This window comes from Lagenorhynchus albirostris, chromosome 6 (assembly GCF_949774975.1).
Source record: "Lagenorhynchus albirostris chromosome 6, mLagAlb1.1, whole genome shotgun sequence".
In the NCBI taxonomy this organism is placed as follows: Eukaryota; Metazoa; Chordata; class Mammalia; order Artiodactyla; family Delphinidae; genus Lagenorhynchus; species Lagenorhynchus albirostris.
This window is the reverse complement of record NC_083100.1, coordinates 33,722,222-33,749,783: the sequence shown is the minus strand read 5'-3', so window position 1 is coordinate 33,749,783 and position 27,562 is coordinate 33,722,222. Positions and strand designations below refer to the sequence as shown.

At 43.0% G+C, this 27,562-nt stretch overlaps 1 protein-coding gene across 1 annotated transcript in view; it reads left to right on the top strand.

Moving 5' to 3' along the window:
- The window catches only part of CDK15 (cyclin dependent kinase 15), an 88,760-nt gene that overhangs the window by 45,916 nt on the left and 15,282 nt on the right, over positions 1-27,562 (top strand). The window contains exons 9-11 of the mRNA XM_060152316.1: positions 453-546; positions 7,116-7,179; positions 21,658-21,706. Coding sequence (XP_060008299.1) covers positions 453-546; positions 7,116-7,179; positions 21,658-21,706 — 207 coding nt within the window. The remainder of the gene's footprint in view (positions 1-452; positions 547-7,115; positions 7,180-21,657; positions 21,707-27,562) is intronic.

Genomic DNA, 27,562 nt, shown 5'->3' with positions numbered 1-27,562 from the left:
TTTCAATGAATATGTAGGAAACATTCTGATCATCACAGTTTAACTTGTGAGGTTTTTTGTTTGTTTTTCTTTTGGTTTCTTAAAAGTACATACAATAATGATGCTTCTTACAATGATAGCATCTTAGTTTCAGTGAAAGAGGGTATTCAGTTTGGAGATTCAGTACTTTCCCCTCCTCTCAGAAAATAGATTGTTAATGAGCTTGAATGAACTCAAATGCTTGCTTTCTATACTGTGTTCCTAAATGCCCGTTGCGTTCCATTTTAACAAAAAGCTGCAGGCTGTTTTTATTTTTGTTTAACATAGAGACTTTTTCTGCCAAGACTTTTCATACTATGTGGTCCCTATCTAATTGTCCTCAGAGTATTTCTTGGGAGGTGAAATGCTAGTAGTTCAGTTTTGCATGTATAGGTTCCTTGAAAGCATTGGGTTGACTCTTATTTCTTTGTTAGGGGTGCAGGCTGCATCTTTATTGAAATGTTCCAGGGTCAACCCTTGTTTCCTGGGGTTTCCAACATCCTTGAACAGCTGGAGAAGATCTGGGAGGTAAGAGAAGAATTCCTCTTAGAAAGAAAAAAATATATGCATTACAAACTTTGAACCAAATTTTCCTTAGAGACAAACGAAGCAGTCCATCTGCTTTGAGAGAGTAAGCCATATTTTAAGGGTTGTGGAAACTGTGGTATTTGCCAGGGGCATAAGCACCTTGGGAATGAGTGGTCAGGACCCCCCCCCCCCACGTTGTCCCGTGGCAGCCCATGAATCCACTTGCTTCCGGTGATTATTGTCTCAACCTCCCAGGGCAATTTCTGCCATTACTAATTAAACACATCCCTGCCCTGCCACCCCCAGCTCTAAGTCTACAATATATTTGGCCCTGGATCTTTGTCAACTGAAGACAAGGCACTGAATTTTCATAGAACCCTGATAAAACAAAGGCTTCCTGTGTTAGTGTGAGAGAAGTATGCTGTGTATCATGCTCCTCCAAAGCCAGATTCCTAAGGTAACAGGGTGCTTTTGTGTGTGTGGTTCCATTTCTTTATTCATTATTTATCCCTCCCTCATTTGCACCATTATGTACTTCATTTTTATGTCCCTGGTAGCTTATATGCCATGTACTACAGTCATTTATATACTGCTGTCTTTTTTTTGATGATTTTTAAATTGTGGTTAAATATATATAGCATAAAATTTACCATTCTAACCATTTTTAAGGATACAATTCATAGCATTAAATGCATTCACATTGCCATGGAACCATCACCACCGTCCATTTCCCAAACTTTTTCATCATGCCAAACAGAAGCTCTGTATCCACTCAGCCAGCTCCCCATTTTCCCTGCCCCCAGCCCCTGGTAACCTCTCATCAACCTTCTGTCTCCATGAATTTGCCCATTCTAGGTTTTCATATAAGTATAATCTTAACAGGATTTGTCCTTTGTGCTTGGCTTATTTCACTTAGTGTAATGTTTTCAAGATCCATCCATATTGTAGCATGTGTCAAGTGCTTTAAACTGGGGTGGGGGGAGGGTATCGCTTGTATCCTGGATTCTGCTCCCTTTCAAGTTTGCTTGCTTCAAGCAAGCATCTAGAGCATACTTGCTAACAGCTTCCCAATCGGGTATCTTGGGAAATATTGCAGAGTAGGATTTTTGTGTGCAGGTGAGGAAATTTGTCTTTTCTCAAACTTCTTTATGATTTTGATTCAGTGGCCCCAAATATTTTGCCTTTCCAGGAATGGTATAAAAGTTTCATTTTCGAATTGTGTCTCCACTGTGGAGTCCTTCATTTATTAAAAAAAAAAGCTGAGTTTATCTTTAATACACACATGCAGGTGAGGAAAATCCTCAGGGAACATTTAGGAAAAGGGAAGAGCTAGTTGCTAGTGTCTGGAGGGTCAATGGCTCACCGTTATGAAGATGTTCTGTGCAAACCAGTCTAGTGCTACAGGTCCATGACCCAGAAAACATTGTGCTTTGTGAATGTCAAAATAAAGTAAAATGTCCTTTGTGAAATTAAGACATTTTATAGAGATTAATCACTGCCATTAAGCTTTCTTTTGGAAACATTGGGGATATTATGGAGGAACATAGGAAAAACTGGGATGCATTCACAAACTAAAAAAAAAAACACTTTTCAAGCCAAAAGTTTTTTTTTCTCAAAACTACCCTGCAAGACCAAGAACTGCTACCTTCAAAAACTATCATTGGATGATATCATCGTCTAAACTGGAGGCAGCCTAATGTAATTAATGGCTTTAGAGTCGAAGACCAGCATTTGAATTCTAGCCACTTTTTAGCGAGACGAACGTGTACAAATTATGTAGTCCCTCTGAACTCCAGTTTCCTCACTTGTTAAATGGGGCTAGCGATAATGACTTTCTAACCTTTCTGTGAGAATTTCATAAGATCAAATGCATAACAAGCCCCATGTGCCATAAGTGATCGATAAATGTTTGCTTTCTCTCTCATAGAAATTATTTTCATAGAGATGTTTCAATGACCAAACCGTTAACAGGCATTTCCTAATACTTCACCTAATTGTTCTGTTCTCCCGCTTAATATTACTTCTTGTCCACATTAGAGGAAGCTCAGCTAGCACTGCCTAGACCAGACCCTGCAGTGATCTTTTACACATTTGAAAAGTTTTTCCTAGCCATTAAATGAGGACACAATATTTATTGGACACTCATTGTCTCATAAGATGTTACAAGGCCTGGAAAAATGGGAAGAATAGGAAAAATGCATGATCTATGCTTTCACCGGTTGTTCAGTCTAGGTGGGGTGATGGGTGGAATATAAGTAAATATATGTAAAACAAACATAAATCATGTATAGATGCAAAAAGATGTATGTATATATAGATAGTTAATAAAAATTATAATACTAGCTAAATTATAATAATATATAACTTATAAATCTATAAATATTAATTATAATAATAGCTAAGGTATGCTATTAGGATATTTGAAGAGTTATATACAAACTGATTTTTTTACATTACTTCCTATTTTTAAATGATAGTTTTCTTAAAAGCAATCATTTTACAGTTCTTTGCATTTAGCATAGCACTTAGAAATCATGGGACAGAAAGAATGAGTTAGACGTTTCCCAGGACCTGATGGCTCTCTAGTTATTGGTTCAAGTTTCCGGGACTGGTCTTGGTGGCTGACGCTGGCCATCTGAAGATGTTTTAGGTAATTCAGTAAGTGAAAATTTTGGACTTGTATCTGGACATAAAGGACCAAAACATGAGTGATGCAGCCAAAACAAATGTGTCTTAACAAATGGGTCCAACAGGTCCTGCCCAGGAAGCCATGTTCATGTCTACCATTATTCTTATCACACTGCAATAAATCAGAAGGACTTCATTTTGACATTTATGACAATTCATTACAAATATAAAACAAGTAAACACATTAGAAATAACACTGGCTTGGTGTTAATAGACTTGAGTTCTGAACCCAGCCCTAACTTCAGGTTAGGTGGTAACGCAAGTCTCATAATTTATCTCCCTAGGTCTCTAGCATCTTAAAGTATATTTGATTTTCTGACTCCATGAACTTGTGACCTCTTTGAACAAAGTGTTAAGAGAATATTGTAACTGCTCTCTCTTTTTTTTTTTTTTTTGCGGTACGCGGGCCTCTCACTGTTGTGTCCTCTCCCGTTGGGGAGCACAGGCTCTGGACGCACAGGCTCAGCGGCCATGGCTCACGGGCCCAGCCGCTCCGTGGCATGTGGGATCTTCCCGGACCGGGGCACGAACCCGTGTCCCCTGCATCGGCAGGCGGACTCTCAACCACTGCGCCACCAGGGAAGCCCAAGGCCACAGTTTTGTTACCACACATCTGTGGTTCCGTGCTCTGAGGACAAAGAGAGAACCACATTCAGCAGTGTGTTATCTCTTACACTACTACATCCCAAGCAACTTGGAAATTCAAACATTACAAATGGCTCCTGAGTTGTGCTTTACTAAAGGTGGTCTATTTCGGGTTCTATGATACTTGATGTAGGAATTGCTTCTTTGAAAGCAATGGTCTAGTCTACATCTTCCAACCTCTAATCACAACTTTTCTTTACTTTTCTTTTCTTTATTCTGAGATCTCACACTTAGGAATAAAGACATAATAATAAGTCCCGAAGTTTTATTTTACCATCTTTCTGAAATGCCTCCGTGTGTGTGTGTGTGTGTGTGTGTGTGTGTTTACATCTGAATGGCTGTCATCGATTTTTAATCAATTTTTTAGAAATCTAATTCTTTCAATAAGTATTTTTAGCAAATAATACCAGATGTGGTTCTAAAATCAGAATAAAATAAACGATGCAGACTTTAAAGCCATTAATCAAAATGCCTTCAGTTTCCATTCCAACAAAGGCAGAAAACAGCCCTTGCAGCCCACTGTGGTTTCAAACACAGCACTCACTAGCTGCCTTTTAAGAGCTTTCAGGGAGGGAGTAAATCAACAGTTTTTGGTTTTCAGCTTCCCGGTCAGTGAAGCGGAGATTGAGTAATTTTCTCAAGTGAAAATGAATTCAATAACTTTCAAATAAAAACTGAGCATCAAATTTCCAAATAAAGGATATTGAATTTTTGTTTAAACTTTTAAAATCTCAGGCTTAAAGCTTTTAGCACAATATTCCAAAATTGTTGGTACCCATTTTGTTGGCTTTAATTACACAATAATACAAAGTAACCAACAATTCTGGTAACTTTCACCTTAGTGAAAATATGGATATGGTCGTTATTTATTTCCTTTATCGCTTTCTCTTCATTATCTTTACTTTCTTTCATTGTGCTTTGCCAGGCAACAGAAGACGTAGGGGTACATGTGAATCATCCCACCCACTTGTTTACATGCACATCTGTGCAAATACATAAGATGGTAGGTTAACAAAGAAGAATTAGCTTCCCATCCTCTGGCCCTCTCCCACAAAAGAAGAATTAGTCCAGTTGGTTTTTCAAAATGGATTCCAGGATTCTTAGTGTTCCCTCCGGCTCAGGGTGGCTGCTAGGAAAAGCCTGTAATCCTCTCAGTAGCTTTTCAGTTTGTTTAGGGAATGGATCAAAGAAAGAAGCTTCTACCGGGTGGCTTAATTTTTTTATTATGGGAGGGAAAATGGCGCTTCAGTGTCTTTTGTTTGAGGACAAGCTTAACAGACACCAAAGAGTGTACTTCTCGGCTAGAGTCCTGGTCAGCAAGCTGGTAAATATTAAGAGGCTTCTGGATTCCTCATTGATTATTATCAGTCATTGTTGGGCAGTTGACTTCCTGCCATAATAATTGGGCCAGCATCTGTGTCCAGCATTTTACAAATGGATTCGCTAGGCTTTTTCTATGAGAGATGCTTCTATAAAGACTTGTACTGAGATATGCTTCTAAAAAGAGTTATATTGTAGCTGTGTACGAAAACTACTAGTGTTTTATTAATATTTCACAAAAACAATATTATTCTGGCTCCTAGATATAACTGACATTGGGCTTTTATGACTATCTTAAAAGAATGGTAAGATTTTGCCTACAACGGAACTCGCAGTAACAGCACCATCTAAAATCTGAAGTGTTTGTCTTTATACTCCAAAAGACTTTTCATAGTAATTAAAAACTAAAGCTTCAATTTGGTAATCCAAAGCACCCGTGAGCTCTTTTTCAAGTGATGTTGTTAATATTACTATCCACCAGTTAAAAACCAAATACCATATTCCAAGCTGCTGGGCCACAGAGAAAACAAGCAGATGAGATGAATTTGGTAGAAAAGACTAGAGTTAGGTTTGGGATCATTTTTAGCCAACATTCCACTGCTTAAAGGTCAGTAATCTGAATCCTTTTTAATTTGAGCACATCGGGGAACAGCTGAATGCCCATGCTGAGGCATAATTTAAACTGTCAAGTGTCTCCTGTTGAGACATATATATATAAATACAGTCATCTGATGTAAGGCAAAGGGACACTTTATCACTCCTGTCTTTTTCTATTCCTAACTCCCAATGCAGCATCCTAATGTATGGTGATCATGCAGTACAGCAGACATAGCTCGTTTTATTGTGCTTCACTTTATAGCACTTTGCAGACATTGCTTTTTTTTTAACAAACTGAAGGTTTGTGGCAACCCTGCGCTGTCAGATGATGGTTAGCAATTTTTAGTGAGGAAACATTTTTAAATTAAGATATGTACATTGGTTTTTTTAATTAAGTTATGTGCATTGCTCTGTTATGCACTTAATAGACCATAGTATAGTGTAAACATAACTTTTATATGCATCAGGAAACCGAAAATTTGTGTGACTCACTTTACTACAATATTAACTTTATTTGTAGTACCAAACCCATAATATCCCGATGTAGGTCTGTAGATATTTTGGGATGAGAATATGACTTTAAGCAAGGTTATATGATCTGTATTAGTCAGAGATCTCCAGAGAAACAAAACCAATAGGAGATATGTATGTATTTGTGTGTATGTGTATGTGTGTGTGTGTACGTATGTGTGTGTATCTCTTGTGATTCATTATGGGAATTGGCTCATGTGATTTCATGGAGGCTGAGATATGTCCTCTGCAAGCTGGAGAACCAGGAAAGCTGGTGGTATAATTCAGTCTAAGGGGACCACTGGTTTAAGTCCCAGAATCTGAAGGCCAGAGAACTAGGAGCTCCAATGTCCAAAGGCAAGAGAAGACGATGTCCCAGCTCAAGAAGAAAGAGAGAAAATTTGCCTTTCCTCCACCTTTTTGTTCTATTCAGGTCCTCTACCAATTGGGTGATGCCACCCTCATTGGTGAGGGCCAATGTCTTTATTCAGTCTACTGATTCAATTACTAATCTCTTCCAGAAACACCCTCACAGACACCCCAGACATAATGTTTTACCGGCTATCTTGGGCATCCTTTAGCCCAGTCATGTTGACACATAGGACCATAGAAATACACTGCAGTTTTGCCCATGAAACTGCAAATGTTGGAAACACTGAAGTTTCTTTCTTTAACACATCAGCTGGCATAATGTGACATACATTCATTTCTTCCCTCTTCCTCCCTGATGTGTCCTTCATGTCTCCATACCTGCTCCATCCACCTCATCTCCCCCTCATCTTTCTTTGTCTTTCTTTGGCTTTATATAGGTGCTGGGAGTCCCTACAGAGGATAACTGGCCTGGAGTTTCCAAGCTACCTAACTACAATCCAGGTAATATTGACTTGAGCCTCCGAAAGCTCTGAGATTAGCAGTGTGAGAGCACTGGCCCCACAAACAGGGTGTCCCTCTTTAATTGTTAACAGTGTAGATAGCTCTAGACAGATTTTTAGACTCATATTCCCTGACTAATCTTTTTACGAGGAGGACGTCATTGAAATAGTAGTTGAGGTTAGATCAGTTCTCCAACTCTGTAAAACACAAGTAACAAGCTGAATAACAATCTGGAATGACTGTTACTGTGGATTCCACAACCATTTCCAAATACCCAATGGCTTAAAAGGACAACTCAAAAGATGGTCTCATTTTTGAACCCAGTGACTATCATTGAGTTTATTTGCTAGGTTATTGTATCTCATAAAGTATAAAAAGAAAGCTAATACAATAGTGGGGAAGTAAAGGCTCACTGGGCCTAGGACAGGCCGGGTAACATGTCTCTAGATTGTATCAGAGTTCATCCATTGTCTCCAAACCTAACACTTGGTCATTTTCTGTCACACATTTTGTCCTCCAATACTGGCTCCTGGGGGTGGAAGTGTTGCCATGGGGGATGTCTTTGAGAAATGGTCCCAACAGCATGCCGGAGAGGTCAGATTACCCAGTTGTCACTTTAAGGACGTTGAGACAGAAGAGAGGAGGCAAGCAATGAGCTATAGGATGAAGGACCATATCAGAGGTTGAGAAGCAAGTAATGGCCATACCAGAGCTGGACTCTTGCAGGAAGGATTAAAGGGGAGGTAAATATGTACAAATTAGGGAGAATGTGGCCCAAGTCTGATTTTCCAGTCTCTATATTATTCCATTGTCCCATAACTAAAAATGGAATTTCCCCAAATTGTTGTCATTACTAACTTTGGTATGAGGTTATCCTGGAAGGGTTTTATGAGAGCAAGAAATTGTAAGGAGATTTCAAAGACAATTAAAATGGAAAACATGGGCTTCCCTGGTGGCACAGTGGTTGAGGGTCCGCCTGCCGATGCAGGGGACGTGGGCTCGAGCCCCGGTCCGGGAAGATCCCACATGCCGCGGAGCAGCTGGGCCCGTGAGCCATGGCCGCTGAGCCTGCGCGTCCGGAGCCTGTGCTCCGCAACGGGAGAGGCCACAGCAGTGAGAGGCCTGCGTACCGCAAAAAAAAAAAAAAAGGAAAACAAAAGACATAGGAGGATGGGAATTTTTTACTTTTTTCTCCAGCATCTAATAGTTTTGCTCAAACAGCTATACATAGGGTTCAGGCATCTTGAACTGACCAGGATTGTGGAAAACCTACACCAGCTAAAGACCAACTGTAAAGTCATTTCAGCTGCTTTGTGAATGACCTGTATGCATTGCTAAATGCTGTTCGGATCATTTCCAAATAGTTTATCATTTCTAATGATTTTGCTTGAGTTTACTACTTGAGAAAAATGCCACCCTCTCGCTGCAGGGCTTGGAATAACGCCTTTTCCCTTTCACTCTCTGAGTGAAATGGGACCCCTCAGCTTCCTAACATGGATGCAAGCAGAAGTTTAGGGTCACAGATGGGTTGTAGAAAACAATTTGAATGATCTCAATACAAAGCTGCCATGGTGAGCATATGCTGTTCCCCCAAACTTGAAATGTTTGGGTTTCAGGTTGATTCAGGCAATAAACAGTGATCCTTGATGAGAACAATAATGATAGAAACTTGTCCAAAATGCTTCCCTGCCAGATTCTGTACTAAATAAGATAACTGGGTTCCAATAAAACATTGAGAAATATGTTGCATTTTTTATTTTGCTGTCATTTCAAAGTAATATGCAATTTTTTATTTATGAAGAGAATTCTCCAGGCCCAACATCAATAGGTTTCATACTTTGCATTGTTTTTCTAGTAAGGATTCAATTTAATTCAAATAAGTCAAAAATTTCTGAGCACCTACTAACTGCCAGGCACTGTGTAACGTGCTGGGTCTGCATAGATGAATTCGGCACATTCATGGACCTCTAAGAGGTTGTGTTTGTATTCATTCATCCACACTCTTTCACCAGCTCTCCTTATGGGGGGAGGGGTGTGCTCATTTGTGAGCCCCACTTCCACGGGCTTGGGCAGTGTATAGCTGTGGGCCAGGCTAGGCTTACGAAGGGAAGGGCGTGGTAACCTTAGTCACAGCCAAGATGTCTCAACTTTTACTTGTAAATCTTAAAAGTCCAGCATATCTTGGGCATGGGGTCAGTACTATTGATAACTCAATCGCAAGGACTATGTTTTAAAACAGCCACCCACATCCGTGTTCCAGGAACATCCCCTTATATGAATTAAGAAGTCCCTTCAGGCCACCTCCCACCCACCCCTATCCCTGAGCTGTTGCTGCTGCTTCCAGGGACTTGAGCTCCAGTGATTAAGGGACCAGAAGAGGGGACGGGAGCCAGTAAAATGTCACAGAGGAGAACTGTTAACGCCATTCTTGATGAGATTTTCATTCCTCTCCTTTTCACTCTAAGAGCCCCCAAACCTTGAATTCAGCTGCACAACAACTTTGAGGGAGCTGGAGAGCTCAGAACTTAGAGAACCATCCAGTGGCCATCTGTGCCCACGCTGCCCTTACCAGGTCTTGTCTCGACTATGCATGAACAACACAGGTTCTGTTTGTACAGGTTTTAAAAAAACACCTGGTGCTGACCCCGCTGGACAGGTTTCTCTGACCAGTTACCTGTTTTCTTGGGGCGCTGATGAGCAGGGCTGTAAGTTTTCTCACCAGAAATTCAGACTTCTGTGCCTGATTAAATCTGGGTGAGGGAAGAAAGGTATATAATTTTAGACACTGGTCTGGTCTTTCTTTCTTTCTTTCTTTCTTTCTTTCTTTCTTTCTTTCTTTCCTTCCTTCCTTCCTTCCTTCCTTCCTTCCTTCCTTCCTTCCTTCCTTTCTTCTTTCCTTATCTCCCCCAGCCCCACCCCCTGCTTTAAGCAAGCTGGCTGAGAACTCTTGTGTCTTCCACTTCAAAGGGCCAGTTGTCTTATTTTGATGTGGGCAGATTGAGAAGTAGGCTTTGAAAAGTAGGCTTTTTTTTATTTAATCTTTTCTCCTGGGATAGCTTTCAGAGCAATATATCCAAGTGTCAGTGAGGGGTTCTGACGAGCACGGACTCCCAGACTCTCAGCAGGATCATTCTCTAACAGAAATATAAAAGTGAAATATTAAAAACCCTGGAACGTGAGCTCCATCTGTAGAGTAGCCAGTGTCTTGCCTTGCTTGAACCATGGGAAAAAAAGATCTCCTTGAAAAAAGAGGGAAGAGAAAAAAAGTGCTTTGAGTAAGAGGTTTACAGGTTTAGTAGAGCATAGTAACATCCCCTCAAAGAAGTGGGTGTTGCTCTGTGACCCCCCAAAACGCTCCTCCTTTGACTCAGCCGCCAGAACACTCACCCTCCCCGGCAACACACCCCCTTTTCACATGCTAACTGAGGCGCCTGTGATTGGCTGAACAATAAACTGGTCACACTTGCTAAAGGCCTGCCATCTTGCACACAATTAGCCAAGACACATTCATCAAACTGGCGGAACAGGGTCTGTGCTGGCCTCCTGCAGCGGGGGAAGGGAGCAGTTCGGTGATCCTTGGTGAGAGTGCACAGGAAGCAATAATAAAGAAGGCATGCTGGAGGGGATTCTACTATCCGAGAGTCTAAAAAGGTTAAAGCCCCAAATGATGCCATATCTGGGATGCGCTGTGTTTGTGACACAGAGGATCCCAGAAGCTTAGAGCAAACTGGATATTGGTCTTGACTGAAATCTGCTGATACATGACAGTAGTGTGAATTTAAAGGGTGGACCCCTATAGACATTTTGACAAAGTCCCTCAGCCCTCTTAGCTTCCCCTCCCGCTCCCAAGAAAATGCGCTCAGGAGTCCCTCCCCTTTTTAGCCTCAAGCACTTCGGGCCCAACTGGAACCAATAAGAATAAAGTGTATGTAAGAAGTAGAGAACCATTTAGGATGAATTAAGAGAAAGTATTGACTGGCAAGGTATGGGTCCTAAATTAAATATTTGGAGGACATTAAAAAGAGTTAATTTTGAGAGGGGGAAAAAAAAGTTAACATTTGCACCTTCAGTGGTAATATCTTCTGACTTTTCCAAATTCCCTTTCAATAGCTCTCCCAATGGCAATATAGACCCAATAAGATCATACCTTAAAGACCAGTTTGCTACAGACTGGTGTAAGGCTTTTAAGGGAACCAACTAAATATTTAGACATTTCTCAGCTAAAGTAAACAGAGGCCTTACCCCTCTGGAGGTTGTCCAGGCACCATCTCATTAGATGCAAAGATCCTGTGATAAAGAAAAACTTTTTTTTCTGCCCACATGATTGCAGCCCAGTTGTGGTTTTTTAATGTGTCATTGATTGTTTCATCCAACTCCTTTTGCTCCACTGAAAGGGTCTGTCGTGGCTCTGTTTGCTTCCTTAAACACGGTTTTTGAAAGCACTCATGCTGTGTGAGCTCAAATCCTAGCATTAATGTACTGCTGGGTTCATTTCACCACACTCAAAAGCGCCTAGTTTAAATCCCTCTCAATTCCATTTGAGGCACCAGAAGACTTTATCCTTCTCCACTAATGGTCCCAAGTTTACATCTAGATACTGGGGGTCAAGGACAGGAGAGGATTTAGAAATAACAGTGCATGACATTAGTCAATGCATTTGCCAAATTGCCAATTAGTTCCTGATGTGAGCGCAAAGCATTTTATTCCCGTCTCTTTGATGCCTGTTCCCGTTGAGAAGGGAATAGAGTCCACAGAGGCCTTCAAACTTTTAAAGAAATATCTGCTGAAAATCATGCCTGATTTGTGACATGAGCTCAGCTGCAGGGAAGCATCCGGGATTATCTTGGTCCTTTCAGCCCCGGGAAAGAACACTGCACATGGAAAGATTTTCCACTGGAGGAACTTGGTAGAAATCAAAAGGCAGGAAAGCAGTACTAAAAGCCCTGCAGCGACCCAGATTCAGATGTCCTATAAACGATAGGCAAATGGATCCTGCTGACACCTAGTTATTTTCAGGATGCCTGCTTTTTCAACTTTTGACCACCAGGTGGAAGCAAGAAATAATGGGGGCGGAATACTGGCATCAGACAGGCTCACAACACAGCAATCTAGCCTTACCCTGGGAACGTTTTATTTTGACCTGAAATCCAGTGTGAGAGCTTCACTTCATCTGACATCATTATAGGACAGATGATAATTAAAAATCTAAAATGATCCTTGTTCATGTCGGGATTACATAGAGCTACCACGCTTTGGGCTCAAAGAGTTCTGAGTGTGTCTTTGTGTTCCTGCTGTGAACACAATCTAAGCTGTGCATCCACTCAATAGAATGAGCTATTAGCCAAGTGAGTTACTCAGTGGGCTGAACTAAGGGAAAGGATACTGATAAGAGAGGTTTTAATTATTGGCATCAATTCATGGAGCGGCAGATCCACACTCCACCTCGTACTCTCTGGGGGTACTTGAGGAAGTTATTTCTTTCCCAGTTCCCTAATCTGCAAAATGGGAGCAATCCTATCACTTAAAAAGTGTCCCCTGTGTGCCAGGCACAGGACATACATAACAGCTAATCCTTATACTGTCTGCTAGGGTCCCTGCTGGTTGGAGTAGCACAGTTTTACACCTGAGGAAACAGAGGCTTTCTCCCGTTTCCACACAGAGGCATTTCCTAGGTTGGAAATGGGTCAGTTTACAACAAACCTGTTCTCCTTCTGTTAACCATGTTATGTCCCTCTGTCTCATTTTGCAGACAACATAATGATTTGATATATGTATATATTATAAAGCAATAATTAACATCCACAGTGCCTAACTTTTAGGCAATGCCCAATAAAAGTTAGTTCCCATCCTTTTTTTTTTACACGGGTGGAAGTTCATTCAGCTGCTCAGTGACTCACCAGGGTTCAGACTCAATGGTAGTTGTGTGAGAGCTGATGCAATGTCTGTTTCTTTCTGTTTAGCTCCCTTAGAGTTCTTGGCTTCCTTATAGATGTCAGGCACACCTCCTAGGCCAGAACTGACTTTGGTTTTTCCTTGCTTGGGCCTTCCTTTCCTTTGGTTTTCCTTGCTTGGTTTTTCCTTTCCTTGCTGCCTGAATTCACATACCCTAAGAGCTGACCTGCAGTTTTCAAACACCTACCTGAGTCAGTCTGAGCGCCTGTTAAAGCTGTCCCTTCTGGTGAAGGCTCCCTTCTGCTGCCCATCCTAAACTGCTGTGAGATGCCTGCCCACACTGTGGCCACAGGGCTCTTCCCCGGGAGAACCCTTATTATCTACATAATGGTGTCCAGTAAGGGCCACTAAATCACAGTTGGTATTCATGTTGTCATTGTTGGTTTCACCCAAAGCGTGGTACAGTGGAAAGAGTGCTGAGGTTTTCTACGAAGCAAACCTGACCACTTCCAGTGTTTCTAGTATTTTACACCTGCCCCCATAACTGGCACGTAATAGTAAATAGATATTTGTTAGATGAAATCAATGGCCACCTGGGTTCTAGTTCCAGGTTCTAGCACCTTCTGGACTAATAATCCTTGTTCTGCCTGCTTTGCCAAGAAAGTACATGTAAGTTATCATTCACCTTGTTGCTGGGTAAAATAACGGTCGTTTATTGAGCACTAACTATGAATTAGGCACTTTTCATACATCATACTACTTGGATTCACAACGGCTCTATCCAACAGGGGCAACTTTACCATTCCTACTTTATAGACGAGAGAGCTAAGGCTTGGGGAGGTATGTGTCTTGCCCAGGGTCACCTGGCCAGGAAGGGGGTGACCCAGAATATCCAGCCTGTTGAACTCCAAGTTGGTGCTCATAGGTAATTCCACAGTACCTTCCAAGGGCAAATATAATTTGGTAATAAAACAATGCCTTAGGCTGGCATCAGCCAATAACACTTTTCCAAGTTCATTCCCAAATGATTATGTCCTTTAACCCAGACTTGCTTTTAGAATCTGTGAGCTTGCTGACATGTTTCTGAAATGTAATGTGAGTGGAGCTCCCGCCCTGGGACTCCAGCAGGCAACCCCGCCTGCTTCAGGTAATGAAGCCACGATGTTCACCGAATCTATGAACCACCATCAGGCGCATTGCTGTCCCACTTCTGGAGCACGGCAAAAGCTCGTGGGAGTTACTATTAACATCTTTATTAACCCATCCCCCCAGTCAAGCAGTGAAATTCATTTAGATACATGGCCCACTTTGATCTTCATTAATAGTTTCTACATTTATTTTTAGTTTTCTCATCTTTATTTGGTGACAATTATTAGTTTTTATTGAGGGGGACTGGATAATCTTAAAGTAGTTAAGATTAGGAAAAGTTACAAATGAAGGAAAGCAGGTTAAAAGAAATTTTTTTTCAAGTAAACCCTGCTACGTTTCTTCCCAGTTCAGGAAAAAGGCCTTAAGGTCGCAAGCATCAGGGATCTGGGTCAGATCAGAGACTTCTTCCACACCTTCGTGGCCTGTGCCTGGCATCATCGATCTCTGTAAGATACAGAGTGGGAATCACAAGTGGGCTCTCTTGAGTCACTTTTACCTCTTAAGAATAAGGTTTAGTAAATTTCATTTTTTATTTTTCACCTAAGCCTCAATTTTTCATTCATTCAACAAATATTTATTGAATGCTAGGTGCTAAGACTAAGATGCAAAAATCAATAATACATTGATACCTGCCTTCAAGGCATACAGTCTAGAGGGAGAAACAAATAAATACTACAATGTGGAAAGTATTATTATAGCAGGATCCCCTAGGGACCTCTAGGAACACTTGGAAAAAGGCCTTGGCTTGTCTGGGGAATTTAGGGACTGTTTGGGAGAAAGAGACATGAGCTGGGTTTCAGGCATGGTGAAGTGGGCTTTCTCCAGGTGAGCAAGAGGGGGAAGGACATTCCAGACAAAGGAACTTGACACAGAGGAGTAGGAAAGCGGGTGTACCTGGTAATATACACGCCGGTGAATTGCTCAGGGAAGCTAGAATGTCGGCTTTGTGGCCGACCATTGCCGGAGATTAACCTGGAAGGACAGGTGGGGAACCAACTGGAAAGTGATTTGTAATCATCCTAAGGATTTGGACTTGACTAAGAAGCAAAGAGAAGGCATCGGCTGATTGTTAGCAGGGAAGTGATACGGCAGGATTTCAATTTTAGAAAAAATTGCTTGGAAGACTATATGTAGAATTAAATTGGTGGTAGTCAGTGTGGCAGTGCTCTGGATTCTAGAAGCTAAATAGGAAGTGTCAACTAGAGCAGTAGCAATGGATGAAGAATGTTGGGGCAAATCTAAAAAGCATGAAGGAGGTAGAGTCAAGGGGAGGTTGTAACTGATTGGATTTGACTTGTGAAGGAGAAATCTAAATCCAGTGGGTGAGAGAATGATAATACCATTTACTGGCACAGGAAATAAAAGGGGGAAGGAACAGATTTGTGGGGAGTGTAATGAGTATAAGGTTTGAACATTTCAGGATGAAGATATCTGTGAGACCACCAAATGGAGATATCTGAAAAGCAATTAGAAATACAAGCCTGTGGGGAATTGCCCGGCAGTCCAATGGTTAGGACTCTGCTCGCTCAGTGCCGAGGGCCCGGGTTCAATCCCTGGTCAGGGAACTAAGATCCCACAAGCTATGCAGTGCGGCAAAAAAAAGAAAAGAAATACAAGCCTGTGATTATAGGGGTGTAATCTAGAAATACAAAATTGGAAGTCATCTGCTTAAAGTGGTATTTAAAGCTCCAGGGGTGAGTTCAATCGCACGAGGGAGACCGTGTGGAGAAAGGAGACTATGACGGCACCAGGGGGACCAGTGCTGAAGGATCCAGTAGAGGGAAAGGGTTCTTTGGAAGCTGAGAAGGAAGAGTCAGAGAGGCTGGAAAAGACCAAAAGATGATGATAATTACCATCATTGTTGGCATCATCATCCCGTGGAAATCATACGGCTGTAAACTTGGGAGGAGCACCAAGTACCATGTCTGTGCATTTCCAGTGCTGAGCACAACACCTGCACACATGGCCCTCAAACATTTGTAGAGGCTACAGGGGAGTGATAAATGTTGTCAAATGATGCGTCATTAAATACCATGGACACCGAATGGCATGATCAAGCTATAGCTCAAACATCGTCTGTGGGTGTGGACAGACATTAAACACTGCCCCCGGGAGAGGGGAGACTCCTGACTGAGCCTATCACCTCCACCTTCTCCATCCACACACCAGGAGCCAGGCCCGGCTTCCCCTTCCTCTCCAGAGACCACTGCCTTAGGAACAGTCTTCCGAGGATAGATATTTCTTAGAATCCACAAAAAGTTTTGATGCAGGGTTAGAAGAGTGATAAGCCCCCAGTGAGGGTTGAAGTGCCAGGCTCAGATGCCAAGGAGCGCCCCCGTGAGAGCACTGGCTTTCGGTGTCCCGATGACACTCAAACAGGAATGCCAAGTTCAGACTCCTTGAGCAAAAGACTAAGCCAGCTGCCTGAGGAAGAGGGAGGCGAGCAGCTGGGAGGGCTTGAGTGTGTATAACTGGGGTGAGGCTGAGGGTGAGGTAGAAGAGCTACAGATTTTTGCAAGCCGCTTTAAAGTTCCTGCTTGAGATAGCACAGTAAGGCTAACAGCATTATCAACTATCCAAATATATGGTATCTCAAGAATGCATTGTGTTCGGGGAAATTCCAGAGGTGTAGTTCAGTAGACTGCACTATAAGATAACCTTAGGGGGATTGTGGTAAAGCCTATAGTAACTGGAAAATGTTTCACTTTGAGCTAAGGCTCAAAATGGTCCTGGTGATATTTTATCAACCAACCAACAAATCTCTATTGACTTGAATCAGTTGTGAAATGAGCTTTCTTAAAGGTTTATGAAAAAATGCATTATTTTACTATGGTAGCAACAGTTTGGCCCTCATTTTACTTTTACTCTGTTCAGTTGGGAAATTAAAATGTTCAGCTTTTAAACTTGGCTTTTACAAAAGCAAAGTTTACTTTGCTCTTCCTGCCTCAAATTCCAACTGAACTCAAACGAGAACTCCTTTAAAGAGAACTGCAGAAGGAGGAGATGGAGAGGAATCTGGTCTAATGATTAACCATCATCTTTGGAAGGAGAAGGGAAATAAGCTACCTACAGACCTACGATTTGAGAGGCTACTGAAGCCAGAGAAACAGACTTCTCTTGAAATGGCGCTGGGTAAAAGTGCCTGTTTGTGGATCATTCTCTCATTGATCGCTTGCGGTTTAACTACTGGGAAAAATCAATGGGAAGGAGGCAAGGTCACCCAGCGTCAGGTTATCTGCATAAGAGCAGAGGGCTGGCCACAAACGGGTGCTGGGCTTTGGCTCTGCTTCATAACCAGCAACCTGGCTGACGCTGGACACCTCAATCCTCTATCTGGGCTAACGTAGCTACAAAATAGATGTGGGAAGAGAGTCAAGCACAGTCTATGCAAGACACGGAACCTCAAGTTCAATGTTGTCACATTGCCTCCTCGGACCAACTCTTTTTTTTTTTTTTTTTTTTTTAATGCAGTACGCCGGCCTCTCACTGTTGTGGCCTCTCCCGTTGTGGAGCACAGGCTCCGGACGCGCAGGCTCAGCGGCCATGGCTCACGGGCCCAGCCGCTCCGCAGCATGTGAGATCTTCCCGGACCGGGGCATGAACCTGTGTCCCCTGCATCGGCAGGCAGACTCTCAACCACTGCACCACCAGGGAAGCCCTGGGGCCAACTCTTACAAGTCAACCTCTACTGGTAGAATTTACGAGGAATGATTTTTTTCCTTCATCATGCTTCCTCTCTCACATCCTTGAAAAACATGTGAAGTATGCATCAGACACGGTGTTCTGCGATTTTTATGTACATTGATTAACTGAATTTTCACAAGCCTACTTGAGGAAATGAGCCCCAGAGAAGTGTGTGGGAGTTGCTGGGAGGTGCTGGTCGACCCTGCCCTCCTTGATAGACCAGTGTCCTCTGCCTCATTTAGTGCCACTCTAGAAACATCTGGAGACCATTAAACATAACAACAACACAACAACCGACCAATGCTGGGCCCTCCCCAGGCTCGTTGAATCAGACTCTGTGGGGTGAAGCCAGTGCCTCCTTTTGGTTCAAAAACTCTCCCAGGTGATGCTAGTGTGCTGCTTGGCTTGAGGACCACTTGTGTGAGCCCAGGTTGCTTCTCCAAAATGAGAGGTAGAAACCAGAAGAAGAAAAAGAAAAAGGAATAAGACTAACATTGATTGAGCCCCTACTACAGGCCAAGTGCTTAATCTTATCTAATTCTCCCAGGCAACTGGAAAAGTGTTCCCACTTTACAGATTGAGAAACTTCTGAGTTACTTAACCAGAGAGGTGAAGTAATTTCCCCCAAAGCCCAGAGCTCATAAGTGGCAGAAAGGAGATTTAAGCCTGGGCTTGTGTTCATGTTACTACACCACAGAGCTAAGGCACACACCTCTGGCCCACACTGAAAACTCAAAAGAAATTAAGCTAGGCTTGTAAGAACTCAAGCTTGGAACACGTTAGAATTTCAGTAGAATGAAACAGCAAATTATGGGTTTCCAAGGAGAACAATAAGCAGAAACCTTATTGAAACCTGAGAGGAGAAATACATGGTACATAAAACAAGAGAAAGAGGCAGAAGGAAAAAAGGCAAAGGATGAGGAAATACTTATACTTCACTCACTGTGCAGTAGGAGCTATAATTATCTCACTCCGGGCTTCCCTGGTGGCTCAGTGGTTGAGAGTCCGCCTGCCGATGCAGGGGACGCGGGTTCATGCCCTGGTCCGGGAAGATCCCACATGCCACGGAGCGGCTGGGCCCGTGAGCCATGGCCGCTGAGCCTGCGCGTCCGGAGCCTGTGCTCCGCAACGGGAGAGGCCACAACGGTGAGAGGCCTGCGTACCGCAAAAAAAAAAAAAAAAAAAACCAAGTCCAGGTGCCAACTACACATAGTTTGCATTGCCCATCACTTTTCAAAGGAAGAGAAAGAAGGGGAAGGAAATAGGATTTATTTAATGCTCTGAGGCCAGCACGTTACATTCGTTATCTCACTGCATCCATAAATTCAACAAATCACTTAGTCCTTGTGAGGCGACTATGACCTCCAACTTGAGTTATGGAAACAGGCTGGCCATGGCAAAAGTATCTTGCTTAAGGTCACAGTGAACTTGAAGCAGTAGTTTCAAACCCTAGGTTCAGTGTTCAAACCCTAATTCAGCTAATTCCAAACCCATGTTCCACAAGAACAACACTAAAGCCAGCAATTGTATTAAAATACTAAAGGCCAAAACCCCCAGCACATAAAAACAAAACATGGGAGAGTATTGAAATGGATCTCACTATATCAATTGGAAATTGGGATATGACTGAATGAGGAAATATTTTAATTTTGTTTAGCCAGGGAAAACTGTCAGTAGGCAGCAGAAAGTGGTCTGGAAATAAACATTCTGAACAAATGCCAGGTATTCTTATCTTTACTGGTTATTTGAATTTAGGCACAATCACCTGAAGAGAGAGTAAATAACCGGTTTGGGCAAGTGCTTCCCTTAGTGCCCACCTGGGACTATAAAACACCAGCAGAGGGCTTTCCTGGTGGTGCAGTGGTTAAGAATCCGCCTGCCAATGCAGGGGACGTGGGTTCAAGCCCGAGTCCGGGAAGATCCCACATGCTGCAGAGCAACTAAGCCCCTGAGCCACAACTACTGAACCTGCACTCTAAAGCCCACAAGCCACAACTACTGAAGCCCGCGCCTAGAGCCCATGCTCCCCAACAAGAGAAGCCACCACAATGAGAAGCCCTGGCTCAGCAACGAATAGTAGTCCCCACTCGCCGCAACTAGAGAAAGCCCACGCGCAGCAACGAAGACCCAACACAGCCAAAAATAAATAAATTTATTTTAAAAAAATACTGCCAGCAGAGTAGTTCACATTTGATTGCATCTGACCTTGAAAACTCAGCTTAAATCATGTTCTTTGATCACAGCTTTCATTCTACAACTCTTAACACCATAATGTCCATCTTTAATTGAACATATTTTTGAAGTTAGACAAGTAATATGTGCTTTTTATTTAAAAATAAATAAATTTAAGAAAATTAGCATAGAAGTGAGAAGGGTAAGCCCTAGTGACCATTATCACGATCAGGTGAGTGGTCTTCCAGGGCTTTTTCTATATGCATACAGACATGAAAAGGTCAGTATTGTCAAAACCATCTTTTGCCCAACTATGATTAAATTCTTTGTTGGATAAACAGTCTTGCTGTATTCCATTCCTATAGGAGCTGGAGGAAGAGAGCTTTTAAAACCAAGAGAATTACATTTCAGGCCCAAGGAAAATATAAAGCAAAAACATCCTTTTACATGAGAGTTGAAATACTCTTTTCTCAATTTGGAGTCGGAAATAGAAGGATTTGATAAGCAGCATAAGCTTACATCCTTGTAGCCCCTTTTCGCACCCTTCCATAGAGTAAGCATTTAATTAGTATTTCTTGAATGAATAAGAAATTGTCTCCTTTTATAGTGGTTTTATTTTGGGTTAAATAGTGTCAGTATCAAAAAAAAATAGAAACACATGTATCCACATGTAATGTTGTAAAGAGTGCTCCAAAGAAAATTACAAATCTTATTATCATCCATTTTGGATTATTCAAGCCAGGATTCACTTCCACCTTTACTGTAAGTGACATATAAAATTAGTCCCGTTAACTTTTTAACCACTTCTGAGTTTTTAAGACTTTGCTCCCTCATTTGTCACATGAGTTTTCTTGGAGGGGGGTGGGGCAAGCACGTTTTGTTCTCTCAAATGAATTGTAAGCTCTGTAGGAGTGGGGAAGCTTCTTGTGACTTACTTTTGTATTCTCCCAGCACTCGGCACATGTTCTGCACACAGCAGACATTAAATATTGTGACTGTATTATTTTAGTTTGCTAGGGATGCTGTAACAAAGTACTACAAACTGGGTGGCTTAAGCCACGGAAATTTATCGTCTCTCGCTTCTGGAGGCTAGATCTGGACTTGAGGTGTTGGCAGGATTGGTTCTTTCTGAGGGCTCTGAGGGAAGGATTTGTTCAGGCCTCTCTCCTTGGCTTGTACATGCTGTCTTCTCCTTCTGTCTCTTCTTTGTCTTCCCCTATACATGTCCGTCTCTATGTCCAAAATTTCCTTTTTTATTCGGACCCTGGTCATATTAAATTAAGGTCCACCCTAATGACCTCATCTTTACTAATTATATCTGCAACGACCCTGTGTCCAAATAAGGTCAAATTCTGAGGTACTTGGGCCTAGGACTTTGACCTATGAATTCAGGAGAAGGACACAACTCAACCCAGAATGGTGACCTTCCATTTAAACTTAAACTCATTTAGTTTGCCTACCTGATAACTGAATTCCCTGTTACCCCAAGCCAAGAAGAACATTTAGAATTTTAATAATATTTTTGGCAACAGGATTTTAGGGTTGTTTTTGGCTTTTAACGTGTCTATGTATGCTTTCCAGAATGGTTCCCACTGCCTAAGCCTCAGAGCCTTCAGAATGTCTGCAACCGGTGAGTACCGCCTTGGAAAGCTTATCTTTCAGCAGGGTTGAAGGGACATTTCCCTGGGCCTCAACCTGATGAACACCCAGCCCCTGAGCACCTTGATCTGGGGGCCCTCAGCCCCAGGAAGACGCCTCTTGGACAGGCAGCCACCTGTGAGTCTGTTAGTTTTTCTCTGTGAACCATTTTACTTCCCGTGAGTCTGGTCATTAAAATTGTTTTGCGCCCCTCAACCCTGCCCGAGGCCCTGAGAACGAGGGAGCGTTGGCCTGTAAGAAGACCTAGTGGGTTTATTATTCTCCGACACAGAAACCAAATGACGTCACTGAGCAGCTGTTGGGGGGCAACGTGATTCATGGAGGCCACGCTTTCCCAGGCCCTCTCTACGCAGCCTCCGCTCGGACCAGGGCAGACTTTTATTACCAGCTTTCAACAAGTCCCCGGTTTCTTTTGCAAAGTAAAACAGATAATAGAGACATTCCCGGAATAGTTAGCTAACTAAGCCGTGCCAGGCAACCTCAGAGCTAAGAAGAACTCAGTGTTTTCGGACAATGACCAATTACAATAACCAGTATTATTTGATCTGAGAGTAATTAGCCGAGGCTCTGTTCTTTTTGCTTCAGTGAGGAGACAAGGCAGTGAGAAAAACATCAGAGACAGGGGAAAGGGGCTCAAATGTCAAAGAAAAACACCCTCCTGCAGGTGGGGAGAAGAGAAAGAGACCCTCAGTGAACGTTTGAACGTTGTTCTTCCCTGAAAATGTGCTAGGGTTTAACCCAACCAAAGTTTGTTTGATTTTTTTCCCCATACTTACTGTTCATGTGCTTTAAAAAACCTCCACGGAGAGTGGATATCAGAGCACAAAGAGTGAAATAGGTCAGAAGACAGAACTATGAACTAGCAAAGGATCTTTTTTTGGGAGGGCCGATTCTCCCCAGGGCGTCCGCGCGCTGCACTCTTATTTTCAAACGCACTGTATCACCTGAAACTCCCCGTTGTTTTGGAGACAGGTTCCAGGGAACTGCTGTTTATCATTTCATGCAAGACGTGCAAACTTCCTCTTGCCCGCATAGTCAGGCTCCCTAACCCCTAACTAGAGGGATTTGGATTTTCATGCTGCCCTGTGGTTTTCTTCCATTTCACCACTGGCTTCCAAAATAAACGGTAACTCCAAACCTGCAGACCGCCTTACTACCCTGCACTGCTGCTGTCGTCACTGTCGCACGGCAGGAGAAAGCGCCTGCAGCCGCCCAGCCAGCCCTTCCTTCTAGGCTGAGCAGGACGTGGACTCACTGAACATCCCGCTGGCTTTTCTGACCATAGGCAACACCTCGGCCCACTGCCTCATTCCCAGCAATACCTCTGCCTTAGCTCAGACTCCTGGCTTCTCTTTGCTCAGATTCTCAAAGCAAGGAGTAATGTCTAGAGATGTGCTGTCTCATACCATAGCCACTAGCCACATGCGACTATTTCAATTTACATTATTTAAAATTAAATTTGAAATTCAGTTACTCCAAGGATTTACTGTATAGCACAGGGAATTATATCCAATATCTTGTAATAACCTATAATGGAATGTAATCTGCAAAACAAAACCCCCAAAACTGAGTCACTACGCTGTACACCTGAAACAAACACAATATTGTAAATCAACTGTACTTCAATTAAAAAAAATTTAGCTGCTCAGTTGCAGTAGCCACACTTGAAGGGCTCAATAGCCACATGTGAGTAGTGGCTACCATATGGGATGGGGCAGAAACAGGATTTTTCCATCAGCACGGAAAGTTCTATTAGACAGCACTGGCCTCAGTTATCACTTGAGAAACCTCTTGGCGCTGAGAAGGGCTTTGTCATTGAAAGGGGACTAAGGTTAGGTGGGAGGCTTGCTGTGTGCCTAGTAGGGGGCTGTACATGTTATTTCACTTATGCCTCACAAATCTCATTCCCATTTCAAAGAGAAGGAAACTGAAGCTCAAAGAAGTTCAGTAACTTGGCCAAAGTCATCAAGCTAAGTAAGCGGTAGGGCTGGGCTTCATCTGGTACCCAGGTCTCTGTGGCTTTGTCAGTTGAGTCAAGTTGCAAGTGTGATGAGTAAAGAGTAGCCTTGTTGTCACTGGCTTTTTTACAATATTTCTGCCAAGGAGCAGAGGAACTGTGAGCGGACTGGAAATGCACCTCGAGGCCTTGTCTGGGGTTTGATGGGATTGCGATTAACATGGGCCTAGTAAGTGCACAGTCACTTGTTAGACTGATTAGGAAATTATAGGACAGCTTCTCTGATGCTGTTTCTTTCTAGTGTTGGACATATTTCTTTTTTTTTTTTTTTCGGTACGTGGGCCTCTCTCTGTTGTGGCCTCCCCCGTTGCGGAGCACAGGCTCCGGATGCACAGGCTCAGCGGCCATGGCTCACGGGCCTAGCCGCTCCGCGGCATGTGGGATCTTCCCAGACCGGGGCACGAACCCGCGTCCCCTGCATCAGCAGGCGGACTCTCAACCACTGCGCCACCAGGGAAGCCCTATTGGAGATATTTCTTATTGGGGATATCTGCTTTACCACATCCTAAACTGACAGCACTAAAAAAGTACCCACTCTCCTGAAACAACAACAACAAAAAGGTCACCATCGAAAAAAACCAATATTTGATATTTGAATAAAGTCTGCAGTTTAGTTAATAATATTGCCTATTAATTACTTAGTTTTGATAATTTTACTATGACTATCTGAAATGTTAACATTAGGGGAAGCTAGTGAATCATACAACTATTACTCCTGAAACTCTTCTGTAAACTTAAAATCACTTCAAAATAAAAACAAATTGGAAAAAAGAAAGTGACCGCTCTATCCCTGCCCTTTTTCTCTTTCTATGGATCTAGGGGAAAACAACAAAGAACCCAGCTGAACTCACCGTGACCAGCCTTGTGCTGCAAACAGATAAAGCCCTTCCCCCATCAACCTGCTGGCAGCAATGGCAGTGGGAGAGTTTTATACTCAGAGCCAGGCTGTGCAGAGAAATCAAGGCTGTTGCCTTAGGCCCCTGAGAGCCACCAGATTCCAGATATGCTGAGTAACTTTTTATTGTTCATGTTTCTATTCTGGACTTCTAAAATTAAATGTGGATGTCCTCACACCCAGCACATCTTTCAGGATTGATTTACAATTATAATCCTTTTACCACTATCATGAGCAGTGGGGCCCGTGGCAATTCAGGTTGGCTGGAATGAATTTGTTTTCTTTGCACACACAGACAGGAGCTCTCCCGGAATGCTGGTGGAAATGGAAATTGGGACAACTAGCTGATAATCAAAAAATTTAGAGGGCTTCCCTGGTGGCGCAGTGGTTGAGAGTCTGCCTGTCAATGCAGGGGACACGGGTTTGTACCCCGGTCAGGGAAGACCCCACATGCCGCGGAGCGGCTGCGCCCGTGAGCCATGGCCGCTGAGCCTGCGCGTCCGGAGCCTGTGCTCCGCAACGGGAGAGGCCACAACAGTGAGAGGCCCGCGTACCGCAAAAAAAAAAAAAAAAAAAAAAAAAAAATTTAACATGTTGTATAGTATCCTTCAACCTGGGAATTTAAATTTCCAGAATTTATACTAAGGAAATTATTGCACAAGTACACAATGATTTATCTTTGAGGATATTTGTCACAGCATGATTTTAATAGTAGCCCCTTATACCCCAACAAGAAAGGAAACAACTTCAATAAGCGTCTGGCTATGTGGACTATGGTATAGCTACATAGTGAAATGCTCTGCAGTCATTAAAACTATGTCCCAGAAGGCTATTCAAAGTCCTGGGAAGATGATCAAGACAGTCAAGTGCAAAAAGTAGGTTGAACAGCATGTAGAGTATGATCCCATTTTTTTGTAAAACAAAAAATATATCTGTATAAAAATAAAGGACTAAAGAATAAATAAACACTAAAGCAATGGTGATTATCTTTGAGTGAAAAGGGTCATCTCAGAGTGATGAGATAGCTTCAGTTTTCTTTCTCTGCATTTTCTAAGTGTTCTACAACAAATGTATTATTCTGACAATGGAACGCTTCTCAATTCTGGAAATGTTACTAGTAGGAGAGGTTCACCAGAGGATTCTTTGTCTTTATTAACAGACTCCCATTAATTGGGTGGTAGGTTCTCTTAACTTTGCAAGGTACTCCTGGCATGTTCCATAGCTAATATCACAAGCCTAACAAATAATATCTATTAACATTTAGCCTATATGGAAATGTGCTAGTAGGCAAATTAATTTTGCGATGTTCGCTTTTCATGTCAACTTTCATTTCCAAAGCAGGGGTTGTAACCAGTGAAGAATTGTTCGGGTAGAAGTTAGAGGAGGTGGAAAATTGTAGAAATGTGCCAATAAAGGCAATGGATAGTAAACAAGACTATAGATGGCAGAAAGAAGCAGAATTATACAAACATGGAGGTAAATTAACATTTGTGCCCAAAGAAGCAACATCTGTATCCCTAGGGCTCTTTTCTCAGCTCCCAAATAAGAGATCCTAGCAAGGTAGAGATTCTTAGGATGCTTGTCCAGATCAGGTGGTCCTACTATAAGCCTTTTACTATGCTACTAGTAAAGGCTCGTAGTCAGGAGGGCACGTATTTAGTTTATACGGGGAAGACCAATGTGAAATTGTCTCACCCGAGGAAAAGCCTTCATGCGTATACTCCGCCTCTACCAGCTGAGGAGCAGAAGTAGGTGGTGGCGGTCACAGTTTGGAGGCCGTGAGATTGAAATAAGTCCCAATGCCACTAAAAGCCTTGGCACAACCTCGTGGGAAGGGCGGGGGCTGGGGGGTGGGGTGGGGTCGGGGGAAGGTTGGTTAGTTGAAGAGGAAAGTCCTCAAGAAGAAGTCTCCATATTACTGACCGGTTCCCACTCTCCTTTCTTTCATTTGTCCGCCGGAAGTGGCCTGCTCTGCTTCTATGTGTCCCCACAAGCCCCGTAAGCTCCATCAGCCTTTCCTGCCTCCGGCAGCCACCCCACCTAGATACAGTCTAAATGAAACCAGTATGTACGCCCGAGCTAACACGGGTTGGAACAAGTCCCCTAGCCTTCCTTGCCCAATGAGATCGCAGCTCCTAAGCCCCTTCTCCAGAGCAGTTCTGTAACAATTCAGTTGTTATGAGCAAGCTGGGTGGGAGTGTGCCGAGGAAACACATCTCTGACTGGGGTGCAGTGTGGAGGTGGATGCATCGCTGCCCTCCCCCCCCCATAACCACCTGTCCACCCGCCCACCCCCAGAAGTTCAGAGAGGTTTCAGGCCCTAATTTCGGCACGCATCCCACTCCACCACCCTGTAGTGAAAACGGATTTTCCCTGAGTCTCCTTCCAGACGGGTCCTGGGTCCTGCTGATTTGAACCAGCTTCTGCACTCTGGACTCCTATTTCATTGGCCCTGAAAATCTGCGCCTGGGCAGGGCACCCTAGATGGAGAAAAGACCCGCCAGCACTTCAGGCCACAAACGACGAAGCAGGCCTCCACCCCTGGTTCCCTTCTCTTCCAGCTGGCCTGGAAATTTGCAAGGACCGGGGATATGCAGATTTCTTCTCTATTTTAAGTCTGTGAAGTATTTACTCTTGAGTTTGAGGGTAGAATTAGTTATCTGTTTGCAGAAAGAGTTTTATGTCATGGGAGTCAGATACCTGAAAGGTTTTTATGCAAATCTTATGCAAAAATTAGGCAAATTCCAACTCTGGGCCAGGGCTTCCTGCATCACTGCATCATGGCACCTGGGGAGGGAAAGGGTATCTGTTTCTCGCTTCAGGTTGGTATGCACATTCAACCTTAAGGAAGCTCATCTGTTTTTGCTTAATTGGGGAGTTGCATGGCCATGCAACTGAATTCTGAACGTCAGGCA